This window comes from Mustela lutreola, chromosome 9 (genome assembly GCF_030435805.1).
Source record: "Mustela lutreola isolate mMusLut2 chromosome 9, mMusLut2.pri, whole genome shotgun sequence".
In the NCBI taxonomy this organism is placed as follows: domain Eukaryota; kingdom Metazoa; phylum Chordata; class Mammalia; order Carnivora; family Mustelidae; genus Mustela; species Mustela lutreola.
In genome coordinates, this window is record NC_081298.1 from 96,438,598 (window position 1) to 96,457,127 (window position 18,530).

Genomic DNA, 18,530 nt, shown 5'->3' on the forward strand with positions numbered 1-18,530 from the left:
GAGAGGAGGAAGCAGGCTCCCTGCTGAGCAGAGAGCCTGATGCAGGGCTGGCTCCCAGGACCCTGAGACAATGACCTGAGCCGAAAGCAGAGGCTTAACCCACTGAGCCACCCAGGCGCCTGGTGTCTCGTTATTCTTAAATGTGTGTGTGTGTGTGTGTGTAAGAAATAGAGAGAGAGAGATCTGAGAGTCAAGAAGTCATACACTCCAGGCATGGCATTTAGAGCTAGAAAAGTAGAAGACCCAAGACACAAGTCTCAGCCTTGTGTGTAACTTAGCCTTAGTTTGTCATGTATAAATTGGGGCTTATAACAATATCTACCCTACTTCCTGGAACTGGGGCCTACAGAAGACATTATGTGTACTTAAGTCACTTTGTGATTGTTATGGGGTTTATATGAAATGGGACCAGAGAGGGGAGTGGGGAAGAGGCTCTAAAGTCAGTGTACAGAAAAGGGATCATAGCCGACATGACCCATGGGGTTTGGTCCCACCCTCCTAGGGCCAACAGGAATTTTTTTTTTTTTAAAGATTTTATTTATTTATTTGTCAGAGAGAGAGAGAAAGAGAGAGAGAAGGAGAGAATGCATATAAGCGGGGAGAGCAGGCAGAGGGAGAAGCAGGCTTCCTGCTGAGTGGGGAGCCCAGTGTGGGACTTGATCCCATGACCCCGATATCATGACTTGAGCTAAAAGATGCTTAACCTACTAAGCCTTGGGGCCAACAGGTTTTATAGTGCTGGACTTCCAAGTATTTCCAGGTAGCAGGCAACCTCCTCTTGACAGCTCCCTCCTAGCCCAGGGGGTCAATTCTACCTGACTTTAAAACCTGTAACCTGTAGCCTGACACCTTGTCTCACCCCGACCTTGGTTCAGGCCTTGGTCCTACCTGACAGCTTAGGCCTCTTTCTGTCTCTGGTCTCTAATCCCCCCACCCCCACCCTGGAGCACAGCTATTGACCTAAAAAAACAAATCTGATCACATCCCTTCTCTAAGAAGCTCTGTTGGATATCTAAACCTATATATCTATGGTGTTTATCTAAAGAGGGAAGCCCAGCTGTTTTCAATCAGATGAGAGATGTTGGGTGTGAACTAGGAAAGATCTAGAGGTGGATAAGATTAGACAAATATTACATGAAACTATGAACTCTTTCTGTGTGTGTGTGTGTGTGATTATACAAAACACGAACAATAATTATTTCTTTTTTTTTTTTTTTTAAAGATTTTTACTTGTTAGAGGGAGAGAGAGAGCACAAGCAGCAGGAGCAAGCAGGCAGAGGGAGAAGCAGACTCCCCACTGAATGAGGAGCCCGATGCGGGACTTAGTCCCAGACCCCTGGGATCAATAACCTGAGCCAAAGGCAGAGGCTTAACCAATCGAGTCACCCAAGCATCCCAAACCATGGGTATTTCTAAAATTTCTCCTACTCATTTAGATATTCAACAAATATTTATTGTGTGCCCACTGTTTGCTGGACACCATTCTAAGCGCTGCATGTATGAGGGAACAAAACAGATACAGATCTTACCTTCTCAGAGCTCACATTCTAGCATGGAGAGAAAGAACAATAGGAAAGTCAGTAGGAAGTCAATCAGGGTCACAGGAGAGTGACTAGAGGAACCACTTGAGATTAAACTGATCAGAAGAAAGTCCTCTGAAGAAGAGTTGATATTTAAGCTGAGTCAGCGGGACACAGATCTGGAGAAGGATATTCTAGACAGAAGAAAAACAAAGAGTAAAGGCCCTTGGATGGGAAACAAGTTTGGCATTTTTGAGGACAGCATGCCCGTGTGAATGCCAAGCAGGGTACTGGGGAAAGTAGTATGGGACGGGATGAATGCCAGCAAAGGCTATAGCATATCATTGTCAGGATTTTGAATTTTATGGTAGGATTAGAAACCATTAGATAGATGGCTTGGAGTGAGGGAGGGCGAGAAGGCATGAATGGAAGCAGAGGCAAGGTAGGCTGATGTGGTATTGGCTCTGGCCGAGTTGCTGGCAGCTTGCGTCCAAGCCGTCCAAGGACATGGAGAGAAGTGGCCACTTACAGGATTTATTTTATGGGTCAGATAGATGGCTTGCTGATGGACTGACTGGTAATGAGGGTGAGTGGCCCGAAGGAATTAAGGATGACTTAGGGTGGGTGGTGATGTCATTTGCTGAGACAACTGGGAAGGGATAGATTAGGGAAGAAAAGTTGCGTTTGGCTTTGGACATGTTGAGTGTGAGACGCTAGTCATTCAGTGGCGATGACAAATGGTTGCTGGAGAATTGAGTCTGGAGCTCCTAGAGAGGTCCTTGCTGTAGATTTCCATCTGTGCATTACCTGCAAGGAGTCATGAGGCTGGGAGGGATCACTTTGGGAGAGAGCATAACCAGATCCGAGGGTGGAGGACAGCCCGGGTGTACTCCCGCATTTGCAGGTCAAGAAAACAGGGTCTGAGGAGCCTAGGGATACCAGAAGGGTGGAGCTTCCCCAGTTCCCACTGAGGAAGGTGTTTCCAGATGCAGGATGTGGTCAACTGTGTGTGGGCATCACCAGAAGTGGAGTAAGACAAGGGTGGAAAGGGGATAAGAACACAGGATTTGGCCACAGGTTAAGACATTATGGTGAGTGTGGCAAATGCAGTTTGGGACGCAGGCCTGACTGGAGTACAGGGAAAGAGAGGCGTGAATGTATAGTTGGGAAGGGTACGTAGCTTTCAAGAAGTTTTGCTGAGAGGCTGGATCATGGATGTTTTTTATTTTGTCTGTATATTCCAGACATGAACATATATTACTTACATAATACTATAATAATGTATACAGTGCAGATAGCACCCGACTGCTTATGAGAGGAGAAGCTCCTCAGTAGAACACAAAGCCTTTCATCTTCCCTCCCCGGTGACCTCTCCAACCCCAGGCTTGCTCCTTTCCATAAGCACCAGTCCCCTGCCTGCATCAGTCTGTATTTCATTCTTGCCAGCTGCCACCCATATACCAACTCAGTCTGGTGCCAGACATTAGCTGTGGCGGGACCTCCCCCTCCTCTCAGCATCTGTAAACCACCTCACCCCACATAGGTCCAGGATCATTCCAGTATACACTTATCACCCAGCCCGTCTCACCCACGCGTCCGGTACAATAGGAAAATAGGGAAAAAGAATTGGGCTTAAAGTCAGACGGGTGTGCGGATTCCTTCCCCCATCTGCCATATAGCTATGGGACTCGGGGGAAGTCTCTTAACGGCCCGTGCCTCGAGTTCCTCATCTGTAAAACGAGGTTAGTAAAACCCACACCCTATCCGTTTTGTGATGCCTGGTATAGGGCAAACAGTAGCTGCCGTGGCGCCTCAATTTTGCTTCAGCGCTGCACCCCGCTGAGCCACGACAGGTGAGGACTAAGATGTTTCAGAAATGTGACCCAGCATTGGGGGCCCCTCACATGACCCCGAGATACCAGACGGTGTCCCTGTCCCCCGCACAAGGCACGTGCCGGTCGGGTGACCCGTCTTTCCAGTCGTCCCACACGCCGGGTCTGTGATCACGCGCCCCCCACCCATAGCTAAGCCTGACGCGGCGGTGGCTCATGCGCCTTTCCGCCCCAGCCTCTAGCCACGGACCACACGTCCCATCCCAGCCGCCCGGCCCCGCCCCCTGCCCCGGGCGCGCCCCTCCAGTTTCCCGGCTCGGGTGTCGGAGGGGCCGCGCCCGCGGGCCGTGCGCACGGATTGGCTGCGCCGCGGCGGCGGGCGGCCCGTGGGCACACACACCCTCCCCGTGCAGCCAATGGGCGTGCGCGCGTCACTGACCGGGAGGCCCGCGAGCCGGCAGCCCCTCAATAAGCCACATTGTTGCACGAAACTCCAGAGCAGGAGTCCCCGGCCGCCGCTACCGCCGCGGTGTCATCAAGCGGAGAAGCTCCGTGGGCCAGAGCAGCGCGCGTGTGAGCCGTAGAGATCCGCTCGCCCAAGTGAGACTGGACCGAGATTCTTCCCAAGTTGAGCCTTTACTGATCCTCTGGCGAAGTTAGCGCCTTGGCGGTGGGGCAACCCAACACGTCGCCAGCAGTGATTTTTGGGCGCCTTCTAGCAATCAGGACTCCCCAAACCTGTTTACAGAGACCCTAGACTTTCTAGCTGGGCGTGCCATCGTCTTCTTTTTGTGCCGTCCGGATTCACTGCTCCCGGCCGGGCCCCCAAGCCCAGATACAAAGCGGTCGGACCGCGCTGTCCTCCTCCCCCGCACGCGCTCCAACCTCGGTTTCCCAACTCGGCGCCGTCGGGCCGCGGCAGGATGATCGCCTCGCATCTGCTCGCCTACTTCTTCACGGAGCTCAACCATGACCAGGTGCAGAAGGTAAGTAAGCGCTTGCAGGGGCGGCTGGCTCGCCTTTGACAAAGTTGTGTGGTCCCCGGCCCTCACTCTGGGGTCCCGGCCGGCCGGGACTCTCCTCCTTGACCCTGCGGGGAACCACTTCCTCTCCATTCGGGGTCGAGGACGCGGAAAAAGTCAGGGCTGCCGGGAAACTCCTGGGCGCGAGGAGCCACGTCCGCTAGGCACGGGCAGGCGTGTGCGCGCGTGCGAGGCGCCTGGGCTCGCGCACCGCGCGGCTCTCTGCCTTCCAGCCACCCTGCGCGCGCTCGCGCTTTTTTTTTTTTTTTTTTTTCCCTACCACTGGAGGGGCGGGTCTCCCGGCACGTAGTCTGAGACTGCGGGTCCCACGTGGGAGGAACCCCTCTCTCGCTGCTGGAGTTCCGGCCAGAGCACGTGGGGGGAGAATCGTGGCTGGTGGGGAGAGGCTCTGCTGCCACGTGGGACTGCGCGGGGTCTCCTGTGCCAAAGGATGGCGTTCTGGGGACGTGCGGTTCCCCTCGGCGTTCCTCAGGGCCTCGCGGAGGTGCGCTTGGGGAGAGGCCTATCGGGGAAGGATCCGGGACAGTAGCCGAGAAACTCCGCCCGCCGTGCCCCCTCCCCGGAACTGAGGCGCCCGGAACTGAGGCCCCGCGAGGGGCGTACATTTACCCACAGACGTGCCCCGGGGCGGCCGGGCCCTGAGTACCCCGCGCCAGCCTCCAAGTAGGGGGCGAACTTTGGTTAATACTTCTGGTGCTCCTAAAAGTTACACGAAGGATCCCCCAGTCTACCCCCGCTTCCCGCTTTGCTGTCTTCTTTGAAAAGTTTTCGGTAGGCAAACGAGCTTTTTCCTGTCCGAGACTCCGACAGGTCTGCTCACCTCGCTGTGGGCAGCCCCCCGCCCCCGTCAGTGCTCTCGGGCTAGGTCATTTACATAAGAAAGAGCTTCGGGCCCCGCCGGGAGCCAAGCTCTAGGTGCCTCCGGGTATGGGGTGGGGGTGGGGCTGGGCCTGAGGCGCTATCACTCTGCCGAGCACTGGTTTCTGAAATAGACGGGATTTCAGGGTTGGCACCTGACCCTGGACCTCAGCTAGGACTTGAGAAGAAGGGAGGGGTTGAGGGAGAGTGGGGGTGTCCAGAGCTGTGAGGCAGTGGCAGCGTTGCTTAATTACATACTTGAAATTTCTGTGTCTTAGAGGGAACACATTTGGGATAGTGTCTTGACATAATTGTTGGGTGATGCGACCTGCTCGTACTCCCCTCCCCTTCTGGGGATTCTGAGAGCAAAGGAGAGGGTGGTGGGTTACCTTCGTGGTGTTTTTCAGAGCCGTAGCAGATGAACCCCCCAATAAAACGTGGCAGTACTTAGCCTCAGACTGGAGGAGGGAGGAGAGGGCCGCTGGTTTTGAGTTCATTTACTCTGCGTATAAAGGACTGTTGCTCTCTCATTCCTGGGATGTGGCTCGGCTCTGCGCTTGAATTCAGTTTAAGAATGTGTCTGTGAGCCGGCAGGATCTTGGCAACTTCTTTAGGCTTCTCTGCCCAAGAAGTGAGTTAACCCTTGGGGAAGAGTCATCCCTTGGCAAATCCTAAAGTAGAAAATTGTAGGATTATTAATCCAGGGGAGGTCTTGGTTGTGTATCACTCCAGGACATTTTAATTCCTTTACTAATTTACTCTCCCCTAATCCAGAGGAAGGAGGCTAAGACTCGGACTGTCTAGGTATGGTTGGGAGTCATCACTTTGGTCCCAGGGTGGAGAGAGCATAAGCCAGGGTATCTGGAAATGAGTTCTAATCTGTTTTGTGATTTATTAACCACAGGACCCTGAACAAGTCACTTTGCCTCTTTGGACTGTTGGTTTCTTTTTGTAAAACAGGAGTGACAGCAGCAGCCTTGTCCACTTTAGGGAGTTCTGAGGATAAAGCCGGGTAATGTAGCCTTGTCTTTTTTGTAGGCGGCCCTTACATACACTTACAGCTTCATTTTAGCCTGTGAAGGTCTGGGTGGACTCTGGGTGTATTTCCTCTAAATCACCGATGGGGGCAGAATAGAGTCAGGCCTTTAATTTACCTGGTGTCAGAACCTGGGACTTGGCCTCCAGGCTTAGGTGAGCAAAGGGGTTTGATTCCACCTACCATTCTGTAGCAAGTAGGAAGAGAATCAGAGAATATTTTGGAAGTATCTTTTCTTCTTTTTAAGTAGACTCCACTGCATACCCAGTGTGAAACCCAATGTGGGGTTTGAACTCATGACCCTGAGATGAAGACTCTCAGCTGAGTGAGACATCCCAGTATCCCTGGAAGCCTCTTTTCCAGTTCTGCTACAAGGATGAATTAGAGAAGGGTGAAGTTTGAGTTTAATTTTAGAGAGTCTTTTGAAAAGGTCTGGATTTGGACTCTTCTGAAATCCCCATTATCTTGCCTATTCTGGGTTGTAGTCTGAGGCATGGAAAACTTAGATGCACTTAGCCACAACTAGCCCCCTCACTCCCCCCAACTTGTCTTCTGATGCACAAGTCCAGTGTTTTGTACCATTAGCAGGAGAGTAAGAGTTATTTGCTCACATTTGCTGATTGACACTTTGAAACTTGAGAGCAAACACATCGGCATTTACTGTGTGCCAGGCCCTGGTTTAAGTTCTTTATGTTTGTTAGCTTATGTTCGCAACAGTTTGACAAAGCAGAAGCAGTTATTATCAGCATTGCTGTCTTACTGGTAGGAACAAAGGCACAGTAACTTGTCCAAGGTCACTGGCTCTTGTTGTAAGAGCTGGGAATTGAAGTCTTGCTGTCAGGCTCGAGAGCCCCATGCTCTTGACCACGCTCACCTGCTTCTGGGAACAAAAGTGGACTCCATCCTGGCCCCTGTCTGCATTCACTCTGGATGCTGGCAGCACCGTCACCCAGCATGCCCAGAAATGCAACTAGCTCTTCTCTTGCTTACATTAATGGCACCAGTACTCTCTGGCTCTTCTGGCTGGGAGCTCTGGACTCATTTCATTGACTTTCCTTTCTGATCGCTACACATTTGTCAACCTGTCTGGCTTAATTCAGAGGCCTCCTAGGATTTCTCTGTTTCCAGTCTCTTTCTGGAACGAGACTAGAACATTTCAGAACCCTTTTTTAACACTGCATGCTGAAGGCCTGTTGACCCCTCCATGTTCTCTACCTCATTCCCTGAGGACTTGCATCACCATTCGTTAAATGCCATGCTCTTCACACAAAGCACCTTTGCCCTATCATGGCTTTTTTTTTTAAATGGGAGTTCTCATGATCAATTTTTTTTTCTTGTTTTTCTTTTTCAAGATTTGAGAGAAACAACAGCATGAGTAGGGGGAGGGGAAGAGGCAGAGGGAGAAGCAGACTCTCCACTGAGCAGGGAACTAACCCCACGCAGGGCTTGATCCCAGGACCCTGAGACCATGACCTGAGCCAAAGGCAGGTGCTTAACCGACTGAGCCACCCAGGTGCCCTATCATGGCATTTTTGTAGTCCCACCCTACATCAGACTTGGTAGTTTTCAGTTCCGGTTCCTTCCTCGGGGCAGGGAGAGTTCTGGCTGCTCACCTTTGTAGCCACAGTTTCTGGCCACTGATGAGGTGCTCAGTGAGTGTGAGGATGAGGGAGGAATCCTTCCTCGAGGCAGAAGCTGAGCAAGGGCCGCAGGAAGGGGAGGGGAGTGAAAGGCACATTGGGGAATGCTAGGACAGGGCTGAAGGGGATGGGTGGATAGAGAGGCATAAAGAAAGGCCTTAGCCTCTACTTTCATAAAGGCTGGAAGCTGATCCTGATCCTGAGGCTGATTCTGAGGAGCAAGGGAGGGAGGGTTTCGGGCGACATAGGGAGGGTGAGGGAGTTTCCTCTCTTCCAGCAATCAAGGCTCTCCTCTGGGTGGAGAGATAGTGGTTTTTGTTTTTTTTTGTTTTTTGTTTTTTAATCTGTTCTAACCATAAAAGTCAAATAGGTATGCATGCCTTCCTTTAGCCATTGGCCAATTTTTTTTTAACATGCATGGACTGGTGACATATTCTCACTCCGGTTATGGAACAGAGATAGCTTGCTTGGGCTCCTGTCCCTGTTCAGTGAGGGGTGGATTTCAACTCTGGACTTGGGAGGGGGCAGGGAGTATCTTGGAAGCCAAAAATTCAGCAAAGCCCCCGAGAGTCAAGAAAGATAAGAGTTTTAATGTTTTTTGAGAGCTTAGTGTGGGTACCAGGTCCTCTGGCTATGATGTGGGAAACTGAAACCAAGACACCTTCCAGTTGTCTGGTGAGATAAGGCAGTAAGTAGTCAAGAGACAGTGAGGAGTGGCAGACCTTAAGGGAGCCGTGCTTGGTATGCCTTGAGTACCTGTGATGTGCCATGAATCTTCTGGTAAGGGTTAAAGTACCAAGAGTTAGCTACTGATCACAACCTTACTAAGATTATTTTTGACCCACTCAGTGGACATGGACATGTACAGTTTCTCATTTGTTCAATGTGTACATAATACTTAGCATCCTAATACTCTCCCTTCCCTGCCCAGAAGCAGCTGATGGTAGTAGGAATATTTTGTAGCTTTTGTTAACCATCTTTTTTTTTTTTTGAATCACCAAATTTCGATTTCAGAGAGTGCTAGGGAAGTACTTTTCTTTACCATCAAATTAATTAAAATTCCCTCTGAGGCTCCTCAGAGCCAACTTTTTTCTCTTTCTTTCTTTCTTTTTTTTTAAACATCACTTTTCAAAGATGACCATTTCCAGCACCCTGAGGAGTTGGAGGGCAGTTAGGGGCCCTTTTCCAGGGGAAATCAAAACAACACAAACCACAACCGTTTTCTCAAAACCTGGCAGTCAGACTAAGGAGATCTGATACACTAAAAGATCTCAGGAACCCCAGAAAACTGACTTCCTTTGTTCAGATATTTCTTTCAAAGACGACTCCTGATAACGGTTCCTCATTATCATTGTTGAGTTGTGAAGTCAGCAAGTTTGGTTTGTTTTCCAGCACTGTGTTGTCTGGCTTTCCCTTTCCAAAGCAGTGGGGGGGCGGGGTGGGGAGGGGTGGGGGTGGAGAGCAGATTAGATCCCAGAGTTCTTTGCCTGCGTCTTAATATCGCAGGTCAGGGGTCATAGGCCTTGCTTCCTTGCGCTGGAGGGGCTGTTGCTGCTCACTCCTGAAGCAGGTCTTCCAGCCTCACCACTCTTGGCATCTTGGGCCCTGTGATCCTTTATGAGGGGCTGTCTGTAGCCCAACCCTATAATAAAGAGCCAGAATTCCCACCCTATCTCAGTCTGTAGGGGCAAAACCTGTATTCTGTTTTGTTTTGTTTGTTTTGGTTGCTACTACTTTTGAGCTGTAGTTTTCAACTGCTAGCAATTTTGCCCTCCAGTGGATTTGGTAATGTCTGGAGAACTTTCTGTCTGTCACCATTTGGGTGGGTGTGGATGTTAGGTTGCTGCCTCAAGTAGGTAGAGGCAAAGGAGATACGCCGTCTTACAGTGCCCAGGACAGCCACCGTGCAGCAAAGACTTTTTTGGCCCCAAGTATCTGTAGGTTGAGAAACTGCATCAGAAGAAAGAACACAGTTCATCCCGCCCTTCAGTTTTATGGTGCATTGTTCCTGCTCACCCAGCTAGTTAATAGTAGCTGTAACTAGGACCTTGGCTCTCAGCTCACAGCGTGCCAGGTCCTGGGACAGTCACGGTAGCACGTGTTCTTGAACAAAAGATGCATTTGAGATGAAGTCGCAGACCACTGCAGTCAGCAGATGTCTGTGCCCCCTGGCCGAAGGGTGGGGTACCTGGGTTACCAGGGCAGGTAGTGAGTGGGAGGGAAGTTGGCTCAGCTGTCCCCAGGAGAATCTGTCCCCTGGTTGTTGCTAGGATTGCCATGGAGGCCAGGCCTCCGTCAGATTTCTGAACACCGCAGGCGGGGGAGCTGGCAGAATGTGGGTCCAGGAGCCACTGGCGCTGGGGACAGAGGACAGGGGCCTGTGATCCTCACTGAGGGCCAGTCCAGCGGTCACATTGGGAGAGGTTGTATGAGTGAGAGAGCCAGTCTCCCGGCCTTGAATCCTGGCTTATATAACCGGCTTTGTGAACTTGGGTCAGTTAATTTAACCTTTCTAGGCCTTGGAGAGTTTTTGGATAACACCTTAATAGGGTTACTGTAGGGATTAAAGAGTAAATATATGTGAAGCTCTTACAGCATTGCCTGACACGTAGTCGTCAACTCTTTATGTATTAAATATTAGTACATGGAGAACTACATCCGTATAGTAACCATACTCTTAGATGAAAGGGGCCCTGCTTTTTCCCCAAGGGCTTGTAGGACATAATGGGTTCTGGAACATTGTCTCCATCTGTCTGATGTCGCATTAGAGGAGAAGACAGGGAGGGCAGAAGGATGGAAAGTTCCTGAAGCTGAGGAGTAAGGAAGCATCCTCACTGCCCTCCCTGTCTTCTGAAACTGTTTCTTTTCCTAGGCTTGGGAGGGCCATCCTTGAGTTCTTTCTCTGACTTGCTTTCCTTTGGGTCCCGTGGGAAGTAGCCTCCCCACTGGAGGTGGGAGGGGTGGGTGTCTCTGGGATGCCACGATCATTGTACCAGAGGCTGAAGCATCCTCTGTGGAAGGCGTGACTGATCACAGCAGTAGTTCTGCCCTTTTCACTGTAGAAACCTAGTCCTCCCTCCTCTTCAGTCCCTCTCCCACAGACCAAAGGCGCCCAGGGCATTGCTGAGGCCACTTATGCTGCATTTGGCCAGTGAGATGCCTGCTTAGCCTTCCTCACATCTGCCCCAGATTCTGCCTTTCCACTGGGGCAACTGGGGGTGGGGGATATCCTGGGCTGTTGAGTCCTAGGACCAGGTCATGGTAGGTTTTGGTCTCACTGACCCCTGGAGTTTGAAGGAAACCATAATTCCCACAGTTTTCGGCAGATCAGAAGAAGGGGCCCTGGCTGTCTTGGGTATCAGCAGAGAGCTCTTTGCCCCTCATACAGACTCCAGGCTGTCCAGTGTGGCCCCTCCGACACTTCCCTTCCCCCATCCCTGTATAGGCTTTGCCTCGTCCAAACCCAGTTGGGAAGCCTTGTTTCCCTGAGATGCAGCCCTCTGTTAGGGTGGCTGTACTTTTTGCTCTTTGTCTGTGGGTCTCTAAGCAATAGCCTGACGTTCCTTACTTGGAAGGACCTTGTTAAAACCTTGGAGTTAACTTAAGAGTGAGTCAGGGCCGAGAATCTGGCCCTTGGTGCCTCCCAGCCGGCCTTCCTGACTCTCCTCCCCTTAGCTCAGTGGTTCTACCTGAGAGGTGTGGTCGGTCCCTGTTGTTCTTGAAAGACCTTACTCCTAGACTCTTCCTTCTGGCATCTCCATACTGTCTGATAAAGGAACGGAGCCAGATAGGCCATCAGAGTTAAATGAGGGCACACGAATCTGCCACTTTTCCTTTTTCCCATTTGAGAGACTACCTTCTCCTGCTTCCTGCTTCCTTCCACATTTTTCTCAACCCCTTGCCATGAAGCCTTCTAGCCATGTCTCATCAGTTCCATCCCCCATTCTGCAATTTCTCAAGCTCTTAAAATAACCAACACTACTAAGTGCTGGGCTCCATGTATACTTAAAATAACCAGCACTACTAAGTGCTGGGCTCCGTGTATACTCTCTAACTCAGGCCATCCTTCAGCAGCCCTCCCTGGTAGACATTATTAGCTATTATTCAGATGAAGACACTAAGGCATAGAAAGGGACAGTACCTTGGTCAAAGGCAAGCCTGAATTCAGTCTGACCCCAGAACCCAGGTCCTTAATCCCAGCATGGGGCTGCCTGCAACAACTAGAGACAGGCCACTTGTATTTCATTTTCATGGGGCTGTGAGTCAGGTGTCATTTGGGAAGGGACCTTTGGATTATCTAATTCCAGTCCTTCCATTTTATAGATGAGGAAACCAGGTGCTGTGTACTAAGTGACCAGCCCAGGTTTATATAGGGCAAGCCCCAGAGCAGGAACCCAGTTTCTTGGTCCCTATTTCCCTTTTGGCACCAACTGTGCGGCATGAGCTCTTCTCATCAGTCAGGTGTGGGCTCCCTAAGAACAAAGGCAGGATTTGCTTTGTGGTCTGAACCTAGAGTAACCCTGTAATTTGTCCAAACTGGGCCACTTTTTTGAGAATAAAAGGGGACACTCTTAATACTTGGGCTGCTACCTCAGCGTAAACTGAGATTGTCCTGGGCAAATTGGGATGTATGGGCTGTCCTGCTTCTGGTGGGGTGGTGGTGGGGTGGGGGGGCCGACTGGGAAGGTCTGGGGCTGATGTGGGGCCGAGTGCCAGATGTGCGGGGGTTTGGTATGGCGGGTGGATGCTTGGCAGCAGGCGGGAGTGGGGAAATCAGCTATCCCTGTGCTGGAGGCTCAGGAGGCTCAGGGGGTAGACTCTGGTCCCCTGGCATGGGGCTGTTCGGGGAGGCAGAGTCACACCCTTAGGGGACCTGGGTGACCAAATAGGACAGTCATACAGCTGGAGAGAAAACCCTGCTGCCACCAAGGTCATGTGCAGTGAGGGCTCAGGCCTGAAGAACAGGGTCAGGCTCTGAGCTCCTGGGCATTCTGGAATGGCCAGCTCTCCCCTTCACCCCGGTTACTCTCCCACCCCTTCGGCACACCCATAGCCCCTTATAAGTGACCATGACCTAGGCCTTGAGCACCTACTCTCATTACTGAGATAACTGCTGACACCACAGACGTAAATTTGGGAGCATGTACGTAGTTGGTGTCTTTAGTCCTCTGGGACCAGTGAGGGCGGGAGACAGAAGGTGTCAAAAGTATGTTGGCAGCTGGGAATTTGGGAGAGGCCATTTGTGCTGGCCCCTGAAGGGCAAAGTGGGAGTTTGTTAGGCCAGAGGATAACACTGTAGGTGTGGGGTTAGCATACACGCACATGCAACCTTTCTGAGACGCTCCTGAGAATTGTATTGATGCCTGCGTGATTTCAGTCATTATAAATCTGTATTTTATTACTGTGAAAGAAACTGCCTCTCTGCCCTTCCCCTCAAGTTTGTAATTACTTGCTGACGTATTTACCTCCTACCAGTAGACTGTGCCCCTTGCAGACAAAGACTGGGCTCTCCTTTCCCCTGATGCCCTCAGCCCCTGGCCTGGGCCCACTCCGTTTAGCACTCAAGTCCATTTTGGGTCAGTGAACTGTGCCGGGGTCATATACGTCTGAGGCATAGGATTGCACAGCTGCCCCCTAGCCGGCCCAGAATGTCTGAGTATAAGAGGCTCCCAAGACCCATGTCCCACATGCCCATCTTCTGGACCCCTGGCGGGTGCTGCTGCCTGAGGTCGGTCTGGCTGCAACTCCAGGCAGCTGAGGCAAGAACTGGAAGAACTGGAAAGCCTATGACTCACCAAGGTGCTACAGGATCCTGGGGGAGTGGCCTGTCGGCCTCCTAGGTCAGCTTCACACTTCCCAGGCGCCCCAGGCTCACTGGGGCTGGTGAGCGCAGGGTGCGTCAGCTTGCAGCTTGAATCTCCTTGAGGTAGCCTGGTGGCCCCGGCGGGCTCCTTCCTTCCTGGTCCCATCTGAGGAGAGTGTTGTGGCAGATCTGTTACTTTTGGGCAGCTGCCTTTCAGAGGAAAGAGCCTTACAGAATCGAGGATCTGCTGTGTCTTGCCCTCCTCAGTTTATCTTTTTCTTTTCTTTCACTTTCTTTTCCTTTTTTTTTTTTAAATCAGAAACATCTGGCCTTGGCTTGGCACCATGACAGGATAAACTTGCTGCTCTTTGCTCAGCCTTGGTCCTCCCAGAAGTCTGTGAAGGCGGTATTATTAATGAGGTCACCGATGGTAGTTACCTGGCTTTCCCAGTTCGGGCACACCTGTGTCCCAGGTTCGGGCGCTCAGCTCACCCCCGGATGTAGGGGGTCATGCCGGGGACTTAGCCTGTGGTTTGGGGAAGCTTCTCCAAGGCTTGGTGTCCTCGTCAAAGATTTTGAGGTGACGCTGGCAAAGGAATAATGCAAAAATAAGAAATTTTTCTGAAAACGAAGTTGTCAGCCCGTGTCATCGGATAGAGTCACTGGAAGGTTGTGTATGGATGTGCTTATTTAGATCATGGGTCTTCCCTCTGGTTTGACCTCTTATACACTTCTTTGAGCTCCTTGGCCACTCTGACCATGTGGAGTGGGTAGACCAGGGCCTAGTTAGGGCTTTGCCCTTTTTCCTTCTTATGTTTTAAAATGGAACTACAATCTACACAGGAAACTGAAAACACCAGGTAACCACCACCCAGATCCAGTAACAGAACATTAGCGGCGCAAAGTGGAACCACTATCCTACCTTCTGTCAGCAGGGGTCTGTTTCTGCTTCGTATGAACGGACTCGTAAGATGCGTCTCCTCTTGTGTCCGACTGCTTTTGCCCAGCTATATATTGTGAGAGTCATCTGTTGTATGTGGCTGTATGTGATGGTAGGTGGTGCCTGTTTTTTTTTTTTTTTTTAAGATTTTATTTATTTGTGTGTGTGAGAGAGAGAGAACAAGCTGGGGGAGCAGCAAACAGAGGGAGAAGCAGGATTCCTGCTGAGCTGGGAGCCCAATGCAGGACGCGATCCCAGAACCCCCGGGATCATGACCTGAGCAGAAGGTGGAGGCTCAACTGACTGAGTCACCCAGGCGCCCCTAGGTGGTGTCTTCCTAATTGCTGTGGTAGAGTATCCCTGCCCCCCCCCCCTCACTCCCCTGTTTTGACTGGTCCTAGTAAAGCATACACAGACCAGTGAAAGCCCTACAAGAGGGTGTGGTCTTTCCTAAATTTCTTAGGAGGAAGTTGGGTTGGAGCCCTGGAGCCTTTGTCTCCTGTCTGTATACATGACCTGATTATATCTTTGGGGCAGGACCCATGTGCTAGGGAAGCTGAAATTCAGACAGTCTGTGCGGGGTCAGGAAGAAGCTAAAAGGTAGAAATTATCTGCTGCATCCAGCACCTTCTGGAGAGAAGGTTCTAGGTCTTCTGTGAGAAATACACAAAGCATGGGGAGAGTCCAGTAGCACTTCAGGGTGTCCTTGTGACCTTGGCCCTGATGCTTACGTGCTTGTGGCGTTGCTTTCTTAGCTGTTTGTTCGCTGGAATTCCATCTTCTGTTCAAGAGGATGTGTCCTGTAGGGGATGACTGATGGGCAGTTGCTTGATCCCGTATTAGTTCTTTCCTCACCTTTCTAAAAGGATTAGGTGATGGAGCTCAGCTTTCTGTAAAAGGGACTGGCAGGAGGGACAACCAATGCACTTAGACTAGGTATAGGTCACTGGAGCTGAGAACCAAGCTCAGAGCTCCCTGACAGTCCAGGCAAAAGGACAGCTCTCCTAGAGTCAGGGGTTTGAATTTTGCAGGAAGCGGTGACTCTGGGTGGTCAGACTCTCTCCTGGTACCAAACCCTACAGGGAATTAACTGGTGGGTAAACAGCACAGCGACTTTACATAGTGAGGTGATCTTCATGCTCCTTCCTTCCCATGACCCAGTGATGATAAACGGTCGGTTGAAATAAGACTCATCCGAGGACATTAGAGTCTTCTGAATTCTGGTCCTGGAATTCACAATACCCTTTCATGATCTTGGCCCACATCTTCTGAGCCCTTTCACATGATACCTCTACACTCTAGCTGACATGTACATTGGATATGTATGTTCTTAGCCCAGAACATATGGTCTCCCCTGCCTGCTGGTCTCATGGGCCATGTACACCTAACACTTCCATGGACCCCTGCGCAGGGTGTTTGCTTTTGTAATCTACTGAGATCCATCCCTCCGTTCAATTCAGAGACATTCATGGGGTCTACAATATGAGTTGATTTCTGTACTGCCTGGTAAAGTCCTAGAGAACAGGAATCTAGAGTTCTTAAAAAGATTATTTCTGTGTGTGTGTGTGTGTGAGAGAGAGAGAGAGAAATGTACAGTTCAATGACATTAAGTACATATACACTGTATACAACATCATTATTATCCATCCATTTCCAGAAGTGATTGATTTATTTGAGAGCAAGAGAGAGCAAGAGCAAAGGCAAAGCACAAATGGAGGCGAGGGAGGGGTAGAGGGAGAGAGAGACTCTTAAGCAGAGTCCATGCTCAGCATGGAACCGGACGGGGGGTGCTTGATCTCAGGACTCTGAGATCATGACCTGAGCCCAAATCAGGAGTTAAGTGCTTAACCGACTGAGCCCCCAGAATTGATTTCTTTTAAAATCCTGCTCTGTACACTGTAGTGCTTTGCATATAATTGGCTTTCAATGGGAGAAGCTGGGGTTGCAGCAATGGCCAAAGATTCTGGGGTTGAATGCTGCAGATCTTATAGGTATTGAAATTTGAGGTTTCTTCTACCCTTTTCTTTGAAACCTCTTAAGGTATTCAAGGTGGGATTTGCAGTACTTTATATAACCGTCAAAACTGGAATATTGTTCGGGGCGCCTAGGTGGCTCAGCGGGTTAAGCCTCTGCCTTCGGCTTGGGTCATGATCTCAGGATCCTGGGATCGAGCCCTGCATCTGGCTCTCTACTCAGCGGGGAGCCTGCTTCCCTTCCTTTCTCTCTGCCTGCCTCTCTGCCCACTGGTGGTCTCTCTGTGTCAAATAAATAAATAAAATATTAAAAAAAAAAAACCCAAACTGGAATATTGTTCTCTTCTGGTTCAGAATAGCTCAGTCAGGACCAGTTTCCCTCTGGGACCAGACAGGGTGGCCTTAGGATCTCAGTGGTGGCCACAGGCATTCAGTTGGGATTGGCCTGTAAGATTACATGGGTCCTTGTAGACCAGCAGGAAGACTGTCCTTTCTTGTTCTTGACAATACAGGAAGGTGTCTGGGGGATCCAGATTGTAACCTCAACTGGGTGGCTGCCTCCAGGCCTCTTGTTTTTCTGAGGTCCCTTTCTGGTTACTTCCAGGTCCTTCTTTTCAGGGTCTCTCCATCCATATGTGGTCAGGCTGTGTCTTGCCCACCCAAGCCACTGCACACTTTTAAGTCGATCTGTGTGAGGGTGACCTGTTCTCTCCATTCTTTGCGTAAGTTCCCCTCCTTCTAGTGCTAGTCTGGGGGAAATTGTGGACACTTAAGTGTGGACACAGACTTCTCATTTCGGGTGCTGTTTTATTTCATAAAGAGGATGGGGTTAATTTCCTCTTTCGAACTTCCCCCATCTCTACTCAAGTTCTCTAGAGGAAACGGGCGTGTTGGGCTGGCGTGTTATATGGGAAGAAAGACCAAAATTGCCCAATGAGGAAGTTCTAATCTCAAGATTGCTAAAGAGCTGTCATTTAAAACTACTATCTCTTTCTCTTTCACACACATGCTTTCCTTTAGGCAGGCATGTGGCCTTCTATACCTCAACTGGGCCTTGCTTCCAGCATGCCTCTGTTTCCCCAGCTTGGAAAGCCCCTCCCATTTCCTCCCTCTCCCTGATAGGATTGTTTTTTTTTGTTTTTTTGTCTTTCCCTGTTAGGAATTTAATAGAGTGTTTTGTTTTTTTTTTTAAAAGATTTTATTTATTTATTTGACAGAGAGAGATTACAAGTAGGCAGAGAGGCAGGCAGAGATAGAGAGGAGGAAGCAGGCTCCCTGCTGAGCAGAGAGCCCGATGCGGGACTCCATCCCAGGACCCTGAGATCATGACCTGAGCCAAAGGCAGCGGCTTAACCCACTGAGCCACCCAGGCGCCCCACCCTGTTGGGAATTTAAAGAGAAACAGCTCAGTGTGGTTGGCTGCACACTCAACACAGAAAGAGAAGGAACAATTTGGGGAAACGGGGTTTTGTTAACCCTGGATGTGACTAGAATGGGGTTAAGAAATGTCATTGGCCGTTTAAGGGTGCCACTTGCCAGGCGGGGGACTGTAGGAGAAAAAGAGAAGGAGTAGATAGATCTCTGTGTTCCCCATTTATGCCAGTGACAGCTGTGTGGGGCCGGTCATCCCCTTTTATAGGGAGGAGACTGGATCTCCATCAGAGTGACTGGTGCAGTGTTAACACAGCTGTCCAGATGCCACAGCCAGGACTCGGACACTGGTTTTCCTGATGGCCCAGCCTGCACTTGACGAATGCTAGCTGTGAAATGAGGGCTGACCTGACTGATTCTGCTTTGATAGTTTCCAGCGACCTAAGTGTTTCCAACAAGAACAGGGTTTACTCTTTCCAATTCCCAGCCCCCCAGGATCAACACAGGTTTATTT

At 50.4% G+C, this 18,530-nt stretch overlaps 1 protein-coding gene across 1 annotated transcript in view; it reads left to right on the forward strand.

The window, feature by feature from the left end:
- Positions 1–3,725: 3,725 nt before the first annotated feature.
- The window catches only part of HK2 (hexokinase 2), a 60,660-nt gene continuing 45,855 nt past the window's right edge, over positions 3,726–18,530 (forward strand). Inside the window, exon 1 of the mRNA XM_059188165.1 lies at positions 3,726–4,338. Within this exon, the coding sequence (XP_059044148.1) occupies positions 4,276–4,338 (63 nt within the window). The 5' untranslated portion in view covers positions 3,726–4,275. The remainder of the gene's footprint in view (positions 4,339–18,530) is intronic.